This window comes from Schistocerca americana, chromosome 7, assembly GCF_021461395.2.
Source record: "Schistocerca americana isolate TAMUIC-IGC-003095 chromosome 7, iqSchAmer2.1, whole genome shotgun sequence".
Classification (NCBI taxonomy): domain Eukaryota; kingdom Metazoa; phylum Arthropoda; class Insecta; order Orthoptera; family Acrididae; genus Schistocerca; species Schistocerca americana.
Genome location: NC_060125.1, coordinates 606,711,305 through 606,725,074, shown reverse-complemented (window position 1 = coordinate 606,725,074; position 13,770 = coordinate 606,711,305). Strand labels below are relative to the sequence as shown.

The following is a 13,770-nucleotide window of genomic DNA, read 5'->3' as shown; positions in this document are numbered from 1 at the left end:
ATGTACATTTGGATCACAGAATTGTATGATAGTGAGACATGGACTGTGGGAAAACCATAACAGAAGGGAATAGAAGCCTTTGAGATGTGGTGCTACAGAAGAATTTTGAAAATTAGGTGGACTGATAAGTTAAGAAATGAGGTGGTTCTCCGCACCATTGGCAAGAAAAGAAACATGTGGAAAACACTTAACAAGAATGGACAGAATGATATGACATCTGTTAAGACATCAAGAGATAAATTATGTGGTACTAGAGGGAGCTGTAGAGGGTAAAAACTGTAGAGGAAGACAGAAATTGTAATACATCCAGTAAATAATTGAGAACATAGGGTGCAGTTGTTACCCTGAGATGAAGAGGTTTGCACAGGAGAACAAATCTTGGCGGGCCACATCAAACCAATCAGAAGACTGATGATTCAGAAAAAGAAAAAAAATCGGGAGTTCAGCTCATCCTGCACCAGTTCAATTAAAAACATAACATGGGTCTCTTCAGTAGCCAGGGACAGCCCCTGCCCATGGCTTTGAACCTTAGTAACCTCCACCTGCAATAACTCGACACTCTCCCTCGCATACATGCCAAATGGCCTCATTACCCACAGACGGTCACAGAACATAATGTTCCAGAGGCAGCTGGGCAATGCAATGGAGGCAGATGTTGGCAATTTTGAATTAGTCAGAGCCCTGTATGCTTGGCCTATCATGAGGAGATGACATCAAGTAGACACTGGAACCTCACCACCACCACTGCACACAAGCTAAAACTGGACTTGTTCAGTACACATTTGTTACCATCCTAATACCATCCTGAACTGCATCCAGCATTTTAAGGCATGAAGACCTTCCTTATCCATTAATGTCCAATCCGTATTGAAGCCATGGCCGCATGAAGACTTGACAAAATTGGAGTATATATGCCCTGTCCGCTCCCCATTATCGATGACTGACGTATCTGAGAATATTTAAAGCCTGGAGGCTTTGCAGTTTCACTTCCTTAAGCTATGGCAGTCACGTTGGCAACTCATGAAAAGTCAGACCCAGACCCAGATATTTCAACTTTTCCTTAAAAATGAGAAAAGTATCCCACAGTTTTAAAACAGCTAAATTAAAAAGACAGAAGGAGCAATTAAAATCAAGACAATCAGTTTTCTCCAAAGATAACTTGAAACATGTGGTGTTTGCCCATTCCTGTAACTGCCTGACCGTTGAAGGCAATTATCAAGTAGCTATTGAAGGATGTACCGAAAATAGAGAAGTCATACGTGAATAAGGAACACTGTACGGGATTCCTTACCATGGATTTGATACTGTTTGTCATAATATATTATAATCCACGGAAAACCCACTTTAGAGATGCAACAAAACACTATGCTTTCAGATAGAATCATAGGTCTTTTCCAAATCGAAGGATACACAGACAATGTGTTGCTTATGTAGGAAACCTTGTTGAATTTCTGCTTCTAGCAGAGTCAGTCAAGTGTAAAGTGATACTGCCTGAGCCCACACTGGAAGTGACTTCGTAGTGACCTGGTTTAGAGAACCCACACATGGCACCAGTTTACCATATGCTCCCATGTCTTTCCTGTACAGATAGTGAGAGTGACGTGACAATAACTACTGGGGTTAGTACAATCCTTCCCCGGTCTTAAAATCGGGACTAAAATAGCTTCTTTTTATGAGGTGAGAAATACTCCTGACACACAAATTTCATTACAAAGCTGAAGGAGTACCTCCTTCAGTTGCTGGTTCAACTGCTGTTTGTTATCAGCTCATGACCAGAAGGCCAGTTGCATTCCTCTGTGTTGGTGGAATGGAAGCCCCAACTAATCATCTCCTGCATTGCCCAATAGCAACAGAAAGTCAGCTCCTGGCTGTAATCAGCCGTAATGTTCTTTTAAGATTCAGCCAATGTCTGAGCTACGTCTTCTGATGATGTTTGGAGCCATCCCTCCAATTGTACAGCTGCTATTGGTGGGCATGAGTTTCTTTCGGAAATCCTTCTAATAGTTTACCATACTTTACTTATGCATGGGGATCTAAGTTATAGAATTAGGACCTCCTCTTACTCTCTCAAATTATTTTCCTCACCTTTGTCATTGCCACCCAAAAGGTTGCAAAATTCTGATCCATAGGGCCTCAACTGAACCTTCTCATAGCCCCCAACCTCCTGTCCCTGATTGGTGCTGCTCATCATTCCAACAAGAGACAGGCTGTCTCCCAGGTTTTCTTAATGACCTGGGGATGGAGGCATTGGCAGCTTGGTGAATCACAGCTGTAATGTGACCCACATAGCTCTAGATGCATTCATGCTGCTCAGAAACACCTAACTGGCTACAAAGTATCCAGTTAGTCTTTCTGTACAGCCATTTCTGCAGGCTTCTTTTGGGACCTGCTCCATCTGGCAGATGGATCCAGAAGGGATAGTTGTCACTTCAGTGAAGGTCATCATCCACCTCCCACTGAGCAGTGAGGAGTATCTTTGGGTGTCGGTGACCAAGATTCTAAAATATTATTTCATAAGATCCGTGTGGTGCCATCTGTATACAAGTGATTAATTTATCCTGTGGTTCAGTGATGGAAATGGAGCAGTTCACTACAAGGAAAGGAATTCTTTACTTAAAGTACTGTTTGAACATAAAACTATTGGAAACGGTGCAAAAATAATTTTGCTGAATCCCATACTTAATCCTTATAAGCTGTTAACCATATTTGTGTTCAGCATATATTGTGTGTTCACATAGAAAGAAAATTTTCATAGAAAGTAAACTTAAGGTGCAGTTTTCACGTTTAACTATTGGATACAGTACAAAAATATTTCCTTTGTGAATCTAGCACTTTTTTCTTTTAAAATGTTAATTGTGTTTGCATTCAGTGCTTATTTATGTATGTTTGTGTTAAAATGTTCATATGTAATGTAAACAGACAAACCTGTAGTAGTTCCAAAATGGATGCTGATGTTAATCAGTATGATGCTTTCAGTGTGTGTGAGAACCTCATTTTCTCGACCCTTGGGGAAAATTATGTCACATCATCATAGTGTGCTGTGCACATTAAAATCCCCTGCGAGGAGAGGGAAGGGGAAGTTCAGCAGTAGGCTGTTCTCACTGTCAGCAGGCTCGCGGGATGGCAGGTGCACAGAAAACACCGTGACATTAACATGGTCGTTTATCTTGACAGCATCGTTTGTAGTATTGTGGGTCAGTGCACAGGCGAGGAATGGAATGTCTCCTTGATGAACACCCCTACCTCAGCTTTTGCCCTATCACCAGTAATTTCATCTTTTCTGTGGAGATGATAGCCCCAGGTACAGGCGTGTCAGTATTTTTAAAATTTATCTCTAGGAGATTCGGGCAGAAAGGTCTCTCCTGTGCAAGGAGACTTAATTCTTCCAAATGGGTCATATATCCACTCACATTCCAAAAGCCTTTTCAATATCTTGGTTTTAATCTACCCTGATCCTTGTGCTGGGACAGTGCGATGCTGGTAGAGCGAGGAAGAGTGGGGGGCTGTCTCAGTCTGGTGAAGAGGCATCTAACTGCATGATGTCCTCCTCATCAGCCAGATATGCCAATATGACATCTGACCTTTTGACCTGAACATCCTGCTTCTTTTCCTACCCCTTTTCCCTTCAAGAGTAGCGGGGAAAGAAAGAAATGGAGAGCCTTTCTGTTGTTGTGGTGCATTTTTTATCCTCAAAATGAAGGGCTGTCTTTCCACACTTCCTGCAAGTTGTTTCACCTCTGCAGCTCAGCTTTCTGTAGCCAAATTGCTGGTATTTGTAGCACCTCACAGGGTTAAGTATGTAAAGTCTAATCCTGCATCAGTGAAACCCTGCCATGATGCACTCAGGAAATGGAGAAATGAATTTCACAATGAAAGTGGCTGTCTTCTCAATCTACCCATTGTAGTTTATGTTCCAATATGTGCATGTCCAGAATATCACGGCATCTCACCATACGTTTGCTTGAGTCGAGGGAGCTGTGGAACTCACAACTATATAACATTCGTCAAATAGTTGAGACTTCCTTAGGAGCCCCACCTGCTTTGATCTGTTAGTTTAAACTAGCAAGGAACCATTCCACAACTTCTGATAGATCTGAAGGTACCAGCAAGTCTTCTAAACCTTATGAATATAGAAAGGGGCATTTTTCTTCCTGTTGATCACTAGAAACTTAAAACTTAGAGACTTACAATTTGTTGATCCCCATTTCTATGTACAGTCAAGATCGTCAGGAGGCCTAGCCTGCCCAGTCTTGTGGAAGAGTGGGTACGGATACTCTCAGGTGGCATATTTACCGCATCAGGAGTGTTTTTTGTAGATGCTTTAGTGATTTACCATGGTGTTCCCACAAGCAGTTACAGATATGGAGGTCCACCCAGATGGAGTCCCACTTGCCTCAGTATGTATTATACAACATTGTGGTAGGTTCGTTAGAAGTTGCCCGTTAATACCTGTTTTCCATCAATAGCCATGCATCGTCATGCAGCATATCTTGACATTGAGGATTTTTTTTATAGATGTTTATACCAACCTTGCAATCCAGGCTAAGCCACGATTCCCATCCTTGTGCACACAACATTCCATCACTGCACCTCATGGTGATTGCTGAAGCATGTCTAGAGCTTACAGATACAGTGGAGTCATGACACTTACCAATCCCCCAGCTCAGAAAACCTGGAATCACCAAATCCTTACCCAGCCAACAAAGACAGAGCTATCTGAGGTGCTCCCAGTATTTGGCATGGAATAATAATAATAATAATAGTAGTAGTAGTAGTAGTAGTAGTAGCAGGCATTCATAAGAACAATAATATTAATTAATTTAGTACTTTTGAAGTCATGTTTAATATCATCAGAAATAGGAGTGATAATGGTGGAGTAGAAGATTGAAGTGACAGTAAATGTTAAGAAGGAGAAAGCAGACTGTTTCAATAGACACACCTATAAAAGAGTAAGGAATGTTGAAGAGAGGGGGCTTCAGTAAACTGCAGGCAGGTATGTGAAAGAGCTGTTGTGGTAGGAGGAATCTTTTGAAGGGAAGAGGAGCTTGATTTCTCAAAGATTTTGGTTTCGAAGTAGGGTTCCTGATGCAGAAAATACTTAGAGTACTAGACTGTGTTATGTAGTGGTATGGAGAGCATTTTGCTTTGTCAAGAGTGAATAGTTTTGCTGCATTGTTCAGATAGAAGTATTTATAGTTTAAAATAAATAAGTGGGAGTGCAATGATTGTGCAGATGATGGACCAAACATAATTTGTGATAGTCTCTACACTTATCTGCATGTAGACAGGAGTAATATGGCCAAAAGAAGAAGGAGGTCACAAATGTATCCCACATATGTGTACATTGCCAGTTTCATCCAGCTTGAATCTTCAGAATTTGACCTCCTTATACTCAAGAGGAAGAACGTTTTGATATTTCTGTAGTGTATGGAGAGATGCTAATACCTCCTTGCAGTTTGAGTTCTTCCTTCAGTCTAGTGTAAGTGTCAGCAAGAGCAGTTGTTGGACTGTGGTTTTTGTAGAAATCTGATACATATTTCTCTTTAAGGCTATTCAAGATTAAAGTAATTGATTGTGAACTAAAGCTTTAGATAATGCTGCTGAATGCAGATGGGGTGATATCAGAGGGTTTTTTGCCAGATTCCTTCTTGGGTAATGGTTTGTAAGTCCCTGCTTCCAGTCTGGGAGGGCAAATGCAGTTAAAGATGTCCCCCCTCTGTTCACCTACTCTTCCCTCCTCTCTCTGATCTTGAACCTTGTTTGTTGTTGTTGCAAACTAAACCTTGACTTAGAATTGAACAGTCTTAAAATGAGTGGGTAAATGAGTTGGAATCATTGGGTGTATGGGGTATCAGAGAGACCTCTCCATCTACTGGATCTGTGGGGACAGTAGTTTCAATGACTGTACTTCACATACATACTCTGTAACTAAGTTGTATTACAAAGTTCACCATAAATACAACTATCCTGTTTTCTGTTAAAACTTTCTGTGAGGAAGAAAACTAAACAGCACATTGTTATGCCTACAATTTTTGTGGAAAACTATATATAATGAAAAAGAATACGTTGGGAGAACCCATTTGTGTAAATGGTTTAAAGCAGGGCTTCCCAACCTTTTCATCTGGCGGACCCTTTCTTCAGTCGAAAATCCATGGCGGACCCCTAGTCAGTCAAGAGCATAGTAACATCAAATTTCAGAGCGAAACCCATGGGAACTGAAAGCTTCTTAATGCAAGTGCCATGTTCCCAATGCCCCCACCCCCGAAGTATCAATAGTCTTTGGTTTAGAGATGAATGAAAACACCTTGAAATTAACGATCCAATTTGAATTCCCACTGTATCCAGACACTTACTACTGGATTTACTCCCTTTGTTCAACACACTGTAGCCTGATTAAAATTACTTGGTAATTGAAATTTCACACGATGGAGCTGCCTTCCTCCAAGAGCAATCAACGTCACGTCCAAACTGTTCGCTGTTGACAAGCTGCCGCTTGTGGTCTGTTCACATCTACTGTTTGGCTACAGTTGTGCAAGGAGCATACATATTTCATAACAGTTGTTGTGTGTGTGTGTGTGTGTGTGTGTGTGTGTGTGTGTGTGTGGTTTTTCGTGAAATCCGAAGAAAAATGTTCAACTATATGTAAAGTCTATGGGACTTAACTGCTGAGGTCATCAGTCCCTAGTCTTACACACTATTAACCTAAGTTTAACTTCCGCTAAGGACAACACACACACACACACACACACACACACACACACACACACACACACACACACACGAGGGAGGACTCGAACCTCTGGCAGAAGCAGCCGCGCAATCCACGATGACATGGTTTCAACGCATCTAGCACCGTGAGCCGGCACACAAACGACCCCCATATTGCGAAACTGTCGATCAGAGAAGTCACATTCTCCATCACTAAACTGTGTATGCGTTGTCACTTAGAAACTGCAAAGGCTTCTTGGGAATACGACCTGAAGTAAAAGTACACATGTTTTTCACAAAAAAAAAAAAAAAAAAAATTATAATTGATGAATTTGATTTTCACATTTTTATTCAATAATTTTACTCATTATTTTACACGATTTGGTGAAAGGTGGCCGCGGACCCCCTAGAAAGGGCCGACGGACCTCTAAGGGGTCCGCGGACTACACGTTGGGAAGCCCTGGTTTAAAGGGTGTCACAGTTAAAACTAACAGCAAGAAAGAAAATGAAACTGTACATTTTCACAGCACAGCATGAGATTTTCTCTCTTGCAGTCAGTGTTAACAGATAACGTATACTTTTTTAATATAGTCTGTCCTTGTCTCAATGTTTATTAGTGTACTGTATAAAAATCTGGAGTAAGTCAGTCAAGAACTTCTCCAAAATTTTGCTGTTTCCGTGTTTTGGTAACAGCGTTAAACGACAACTTGTCTTTGTATAGTAGAATAGATGATCAGTTTCACTATAATTTCATTGTGTTCTACTGCTGCTGAACAAATTTGCACAGCTAAAATATGAACTAGAGTTTCAACTGTAAATCTGGGCTTGCTTACTCCCAGACCATGTAGATTTTTCCACAAGTCGGCACATGCACAGGTTGTTCTCATGTAGCAAATGAGCGTACCTAAGTTCTGCATTTCTCTTCGACTGACTGACATGGTTGCATAGTTGTTTGGAGGCAAGATAATAATTTCCAGAGGTCACGGTGCCATTCATATGCCCTAAGTGATACACCTCTTGTGGCGCAAGTTTGCTTTTTACTCTAACAATTTGCAGAAGAGCATGTTTGCTCTACAAATTATTGAGTTTCATAGGTAAATTAGATACTTCACATCTTTCAGTTGTAAGTGCATATTTATTATTACACTTAAAGTTTCTGAATGTTGTGGTTTGATCTTTGGACATTGTAACAAATAGGTCATAAATAATATGTTACGAGCTGACGTGCCACATACAGAGATCTGGTCAGTAAAAAGTTACTGTGTTTGGTGCTTCTATTGCAAATACAGCAATAAAAATATGACTGACTGACAAGTTGGACCAAGCAGAAGCTGTATATGATTTTAGTAGAAAAGTATTCACTAGATTTTTGAAAGTGAGCGACTGATGTTTACAAAATTTATGTTATTACCTCTGGCTACAATTATGTATTCAGAGATGCAAGATCTGATTAGGGAAGTAGTGCAAGTTGAAAACACAGTTGCATTTGTGATGGGCTTTGTATGAACGTGTTTGAGGTACATGCTACAAAAATGCTTTAACTAACACCCAAATCTCCAGATGTCGGACATTCTGATTGCTACCAAACATTGCGTGTTGATAGAGTATCAACTAAAACACTGATTTAGTTTGTGCCGTGTGCTGTTGTCCAGTAGAAGATGTGTAAGTGGTAATCAAAAGTGACACCAGAGCTATGGAGTATACACAAACCATACCTGTGAACTCTGAATGTGAAAATCTGTGGTAGATGAGTCCGTAGTGCGTCAGATTGTCATGCTAAAGGTCCTGACTTCAAAACCCACTTATGATGATTTCTTTTAACTGATTATGTGCAAAATTGTTATAAGGGAGAACATTTTTATGCCATGTAAAAGGATGTTTCAGAGGTTGTAGTAATGTTCTTTTGGCAGTCTGCTTTCACTTTGTTAGATGAAAGTAGAAAACCTAGAGCATACATTTGTGTACATAACACCACACATATCTATACAAATGTACTCTGTAGGTTTGCTACTGTCAATTAATGAACCGAAAGCAGACTGCCAAAAGAACGTTACTACAAATCCCGAAATGTCCTTTTACATGGCAGAAAAATGTTCTCCCATATAACAGTTTCACACATAATCTGTTAAAAAGAAATACTGTTTATGCATCTTCTATTGGACAACAGCACACAGCACAAACTAAATTGGTGTTTTGGTTGATACTCTATCAACACGCAATGTTTGGTACCGATCTGAGTGTCTGACATCTGGAGGTTTGGTGTAAGCATCGTCATCAATTACAGTGTAAACTACAAGAATTTCATATTCCACGCACTGGGTAGTTACCGTAAAAATTTCTGCATTAGCTAATTTAAAATTAGTAATGGATTTTGTAATCGACGCTGGTCGTATAAGAGGTTGTATGTTAGAGTTGCCGATACGACTCCTAGGGGAAGCAGACAGACATTTTGCCTTTGTGGGAAACCAGTCTAATAGTTACCTTGATCTGTGACGCATCAACTTGGACAGTTAATATGTTCGGTTGTGGTTTACCCAAATTTGGAGCAGTCATTTTACTCTATCTGTCATCATAATTGTTTGATAACGAATCCTGCAAGTATAGTGAACATAACTGTTAGCTGTTATCAACACAAAATAAAACTTTACAGTAATGGAGGGAACAGTAGCTGTATTCGTAATTAATGTGACTGATGCAGCAGTAGCAATCAGTTGTAATAATATATGGTATATCTGAAAAATAAGACATTGAACATGAAGTCATCAGTGAAGTCATCTTTTTGACAGTTTCATCTCCATAGTCTGCTATTATCTGCAATACAAATGATGCAACTCTTAGACTTTCAAGATTATCAGTAACATGTGTCTTCCATTTCAGGTTCTTATCAGTGTAAACACTTGAGAATTTAGAATATTTTGTTTTCTTAATTAATTTTCCCTCACGTATGGTTTAATTTTACCTGAAAACTGTGACAGGTTCTTCCTCAGGCGACAGTTTATCAACACCGGAGATTGTATTGGATCACAACTTGTCCGGAAGGTTCGAGTGTCGCTTCAGCACTGTCAAGATCGAGAGATCTCCCTCTATTATGTTGCATGGTATGGAGGGATGTCTCCTTGGAGTTTGGATTGCTCACGGAGAAGGTATAACAATTTGTCATACTACTTTAATTAATTGATGTGACAAAATTTATGGCCAGTACTTTCCTTCAAGACAAGAGAGAGAGTGAATACTGACCAGCGGTTCTATCTCATAGTTATATAGCCCACCCTCCCCCCAAGCAAGTTTTCATTTTGATAGAATTTATTTTTATATTGAGAAGGAGCTGAAGGATGACTGCTTGTATCAAATTTAGTTTTTTTGTCTGTTAAAAAGATATTGTCTCTTACATGGCTAAAAATAATGCTTCAGTATTACTATGTTTTTATTTTTGTCATTTACTGTGGACATTCCTGAATTTAAGATTGTTTTCCATATGATTTCACAGTGTACTCAGTCTTCATTTTTGCAGCTGATTTCAATTAATTTTAAAACTATCTTCAGGTTATCTGATAGGAAAGAAAAATCATTAAAAAGTGCATTTGCATGTAGTATTAAACAAAAGAGAAAGTTGTATGCCACTGTTAGCTGAAAACCCTGGGGGGTGGGTACAGTTGCTTAACCTCCCCTTGCTGGTCAAATACTGGTGGTGAAAGTTTCTTCTGCTACTGAGACTTGGCTGGCTACTTCAGAGTCAAGCAGCACTGCACTGCTGTGTGTTGGTACCCTTGGCTAAAGAGGCGGGAGCAATACTTCATTCAAATAAAGTCACTGTCTTGAAGTGATGTTGTGGCTATACGTACATAAGAAGTAATTAACTGAGCATCATACACATAAAAAAATCTTTCACCGAATTTGAACTATAGCACCATACTATAAAGACAGTATATGCATACGCTGTGTGAATATAATTATTGTCTGTTTGTTTGAGTAACATTCTGTATGTTATCTGTGACTTTAGTTGTCTCATCATCGTTTGTTGCGTGTAATATTATGTTGATAATTATTATGTTAGATTCATCAATGTGCAACTGGATAAAAGACATTTTATCGTTCCATACACATTTAATCTTTATTTTGAAAGGAATCATCAGTGCCTTGAAATATACACATCTTTATGTGTATACTGTTTTGTTTTATATATTGTACTTTCAAGTTAGAAACAGTTCTGGCACTTTCTGGTGTGCTACAATGTAATAATAGGCCGAATCTTTACTTGCAAGGTTTCTGGCTCCTACTCTACATGAGTGCTCACTTAGCTCGATTTAAAGCTGCTGTTCTGCTCCCAGTCTTTTGAATTGTCAATAGCAAAACATTGACAGTATGAACAAACATTTTCTTAATGCTTTGTATCAGATGTTGTCGCCAACCAATGAATGCTTTTGCTAACAGTGAAGTGAATGTGTGTGTGTGTGTGTGTGTGTGTGTGTGTGTGTGTGTGTGTGTGTGTGTGTGTCAGTTGGCATACACACCATCTGATCAAATGTATCCAGACACCTATTAGTGGACATTAATATGGCGTATGTCCACCCTTCACATTTATGATAGGCGCTTTGTGATGTGTCTTTGAAGGAATGGCGGCCCATTCTTCACATTCTCCATCAAGAGCCAATACCAGAGAAGTTAGTGATGTTGGACACTGGAATCTGGAGTGAAATCAATGTTCTAACTCGTCCCAAATGTGTTCCATTGGGTACAAGTCGAGACTGGGCTAGCCAGTCCATTGCAGGAATGCTATTGTCCACAAATTGCCTCATGGATGCTGCTTTATGCCAGGGTGCATTGTCATGCTGACACAATCAATCATTCTCTCTTAAGGTGGCCACATGTAACTGCACAAATTCCTCGTGCCCCCACACGGCTCAAGTGTGCTTCCACAAGAATCAGTTCATTTTGCTAGAAATTGTTGAGCTATGCTGTGCTGGCTTTGGAAGCAATTTTGCTTATTTTACAAAATAAATAAATAAATAAAACTAAATAAAATGAATAGGAAATGCGATATGTGCAGGAATGAGTGACTGAAAAAATGAAAATCAGATTCCTGTATTAACTATTTATACTAGACTCACTACAGAAACTATCTCACTCTGTTGCTGTTATTCTTCTCTTTTTCTCCATGTAATATTCTTGGACTTACCCACATTACAGTACCGAGTGAGGTGGCGCAGTGGCTAGCACACTGGACTCACATTCGGGAGGACGACAGTTCAATCCCGCGACTGGCCATCCTGATTTAAGTTTTCCATGATTTCCCTAAATTTCTCCAGGCAAATGCCAGGATGGTTCCTGTGAAAGGGCACGGCTGACTTCCTTCCCCGTCCTTCCCTAATCCAATGAGACCAATGACCTCACTGTCTGGTCTCCTCCCCCAAACAACCCAGTCCCCTATATTACAGTAGAACATTATTACAGAATGTAATTTAACAGGACTAAATAAAAATCAAATCAGATCACTGACAAATGCTTGCACAATCATCCCTACTCCTGGTAGACACACAATCATGCACATGTTTGAATGTTTGCACAAGCAACCATAATCAAAGTTTGATCAAGCATCAAGCATTCTTGGACAAGCACATTTGCACATGCTTGCTTATCAAGAATGGATTTAGGTATATGGCCACTTTTAACTCTTCCTTCACTGTACGCAGTACACAATGTTATAAAACGTGTCCACACCCTCTGCATTTAGCACACCCTAACTACAACAGACACCCCCATACCATAACAGCACCTCATCCATATTTCACCATTGTACGACATACTACCGTATGCCGCTACTAGTGTGTGCGAGTGTGAGTACGCTGAATGTAGTGTCGCCATGCGGAAGTACTTAAATCGACTGCCAACTGTATCATTGCAGGCCGGCCACTACAGGCCACCTGTAGGAGGCGTGCACACGGTATGATCTCCACCACGCTGTCTGCTGGCAACTTGTGCCTATATATGTGCGGAGCAGCACTGGCTCACTCTCACTATGTTCTTTTAGTTTGTCACGCTCACATCAGGTGTTCTGTGTATCGTTTATGTTACCCCGTCTGTATGAATCTTTTGTCTTGTTATGTGTGGAGTCCCGAGAGGCTTATTTCCATTATTGTTCAGAGATTTATGAATAAAGCCATATTTGTGTTACTGGATTGGTTTCATGTATTACTTGGTTACTAGATGATTGGCGATGAGGATGGGATCCCAATCGTGTAGTAATTAAGTCATACACGAAACCAATGCAGTAACACAAATGTAGCTGCATTCGTAAACCTCTGAACAATAATCGAAACAATCCTCTTGTGAGTCCACACGTAACAAGACAAAAGAATCTTGCAGGAGGTGCAACATAAGTGATACACAGAACATCTGATGCGAGCTTCTTCTTTCTTCTAGTTGACAAAACGAAGGGCTTATCTGGGACCAAAGTACCATATGGGACCTTAGCTAGTATTCCTGAAGTCTCTGTTATATTCCAGATCTTCCACAAAAGAATATTTGCAACAGGGAAAGCTTCAAGGCCACCCTAGTCTGCAAGATTCCCCCATACAACAAACAAGGTCAACCATGTACTACCTCCAAAGACAGCAGTAACAACACACATTAACTGCATTCTTAGTGCATGAAAGACATTTGGACCACCAATAAGCTTCTGCTTATTGAATTGGCCTGCAAGGTCAGTGTCTAGCTTTCAAAGACTTGTACACAGGAACAATGCGCCGCCAATAGTGACGATAATAATGTCGCGTAGGTGTTGCAGAGGCACTTGTGTTAACGTGCCTCTGCAATGACTACATGACGTTATTATCTTTACCAATGGCAGCACATTGTTCCTGTGTACAAGTCTTTGAAAGCAATGGAATTGACCAGCTTATTGGTGGTCCAAATGTCTTTCATGCACTAAGAATGCAGTTAATATGTGTTGTTGCTGCTGTCTTTGGAGGTAGTACACGGTTGACCTTGGCTGTTGTATGGAAGAATCATGCAGGTTACGGTGGCCGTGATGCAAATATTCTTTCGTGGGAGACCTGGAATATA

At 40.2% G+C, this 13,770-nt stretch overlaps 1 protein-coding gene across 2 annotated transcripts in view; it reads left to right on the top strand.

Annotated features, from left to right (window-relative positions):
• LOC124621850 (phosphoribosylformylglycinamidine synthase) overlaps positions 1–13,770 on the top strand; it is a 208,065-nt gene that overhangs the window by 185,075 nt on the left and 9,220 nt on the right. For both annotated transcript variants that reach the window (XM_047147296.1, XM_047147297.1), the window contains one exon: positions 9,684–9,851. In XM_047147296.1, the coding sequence (XP_047003252.1) occupies positions 9,684–9,851 (168 nt within the window). The remainder of the gene's footprint in view (positions 1–9,683; positions 9,852–13,770) is intronic.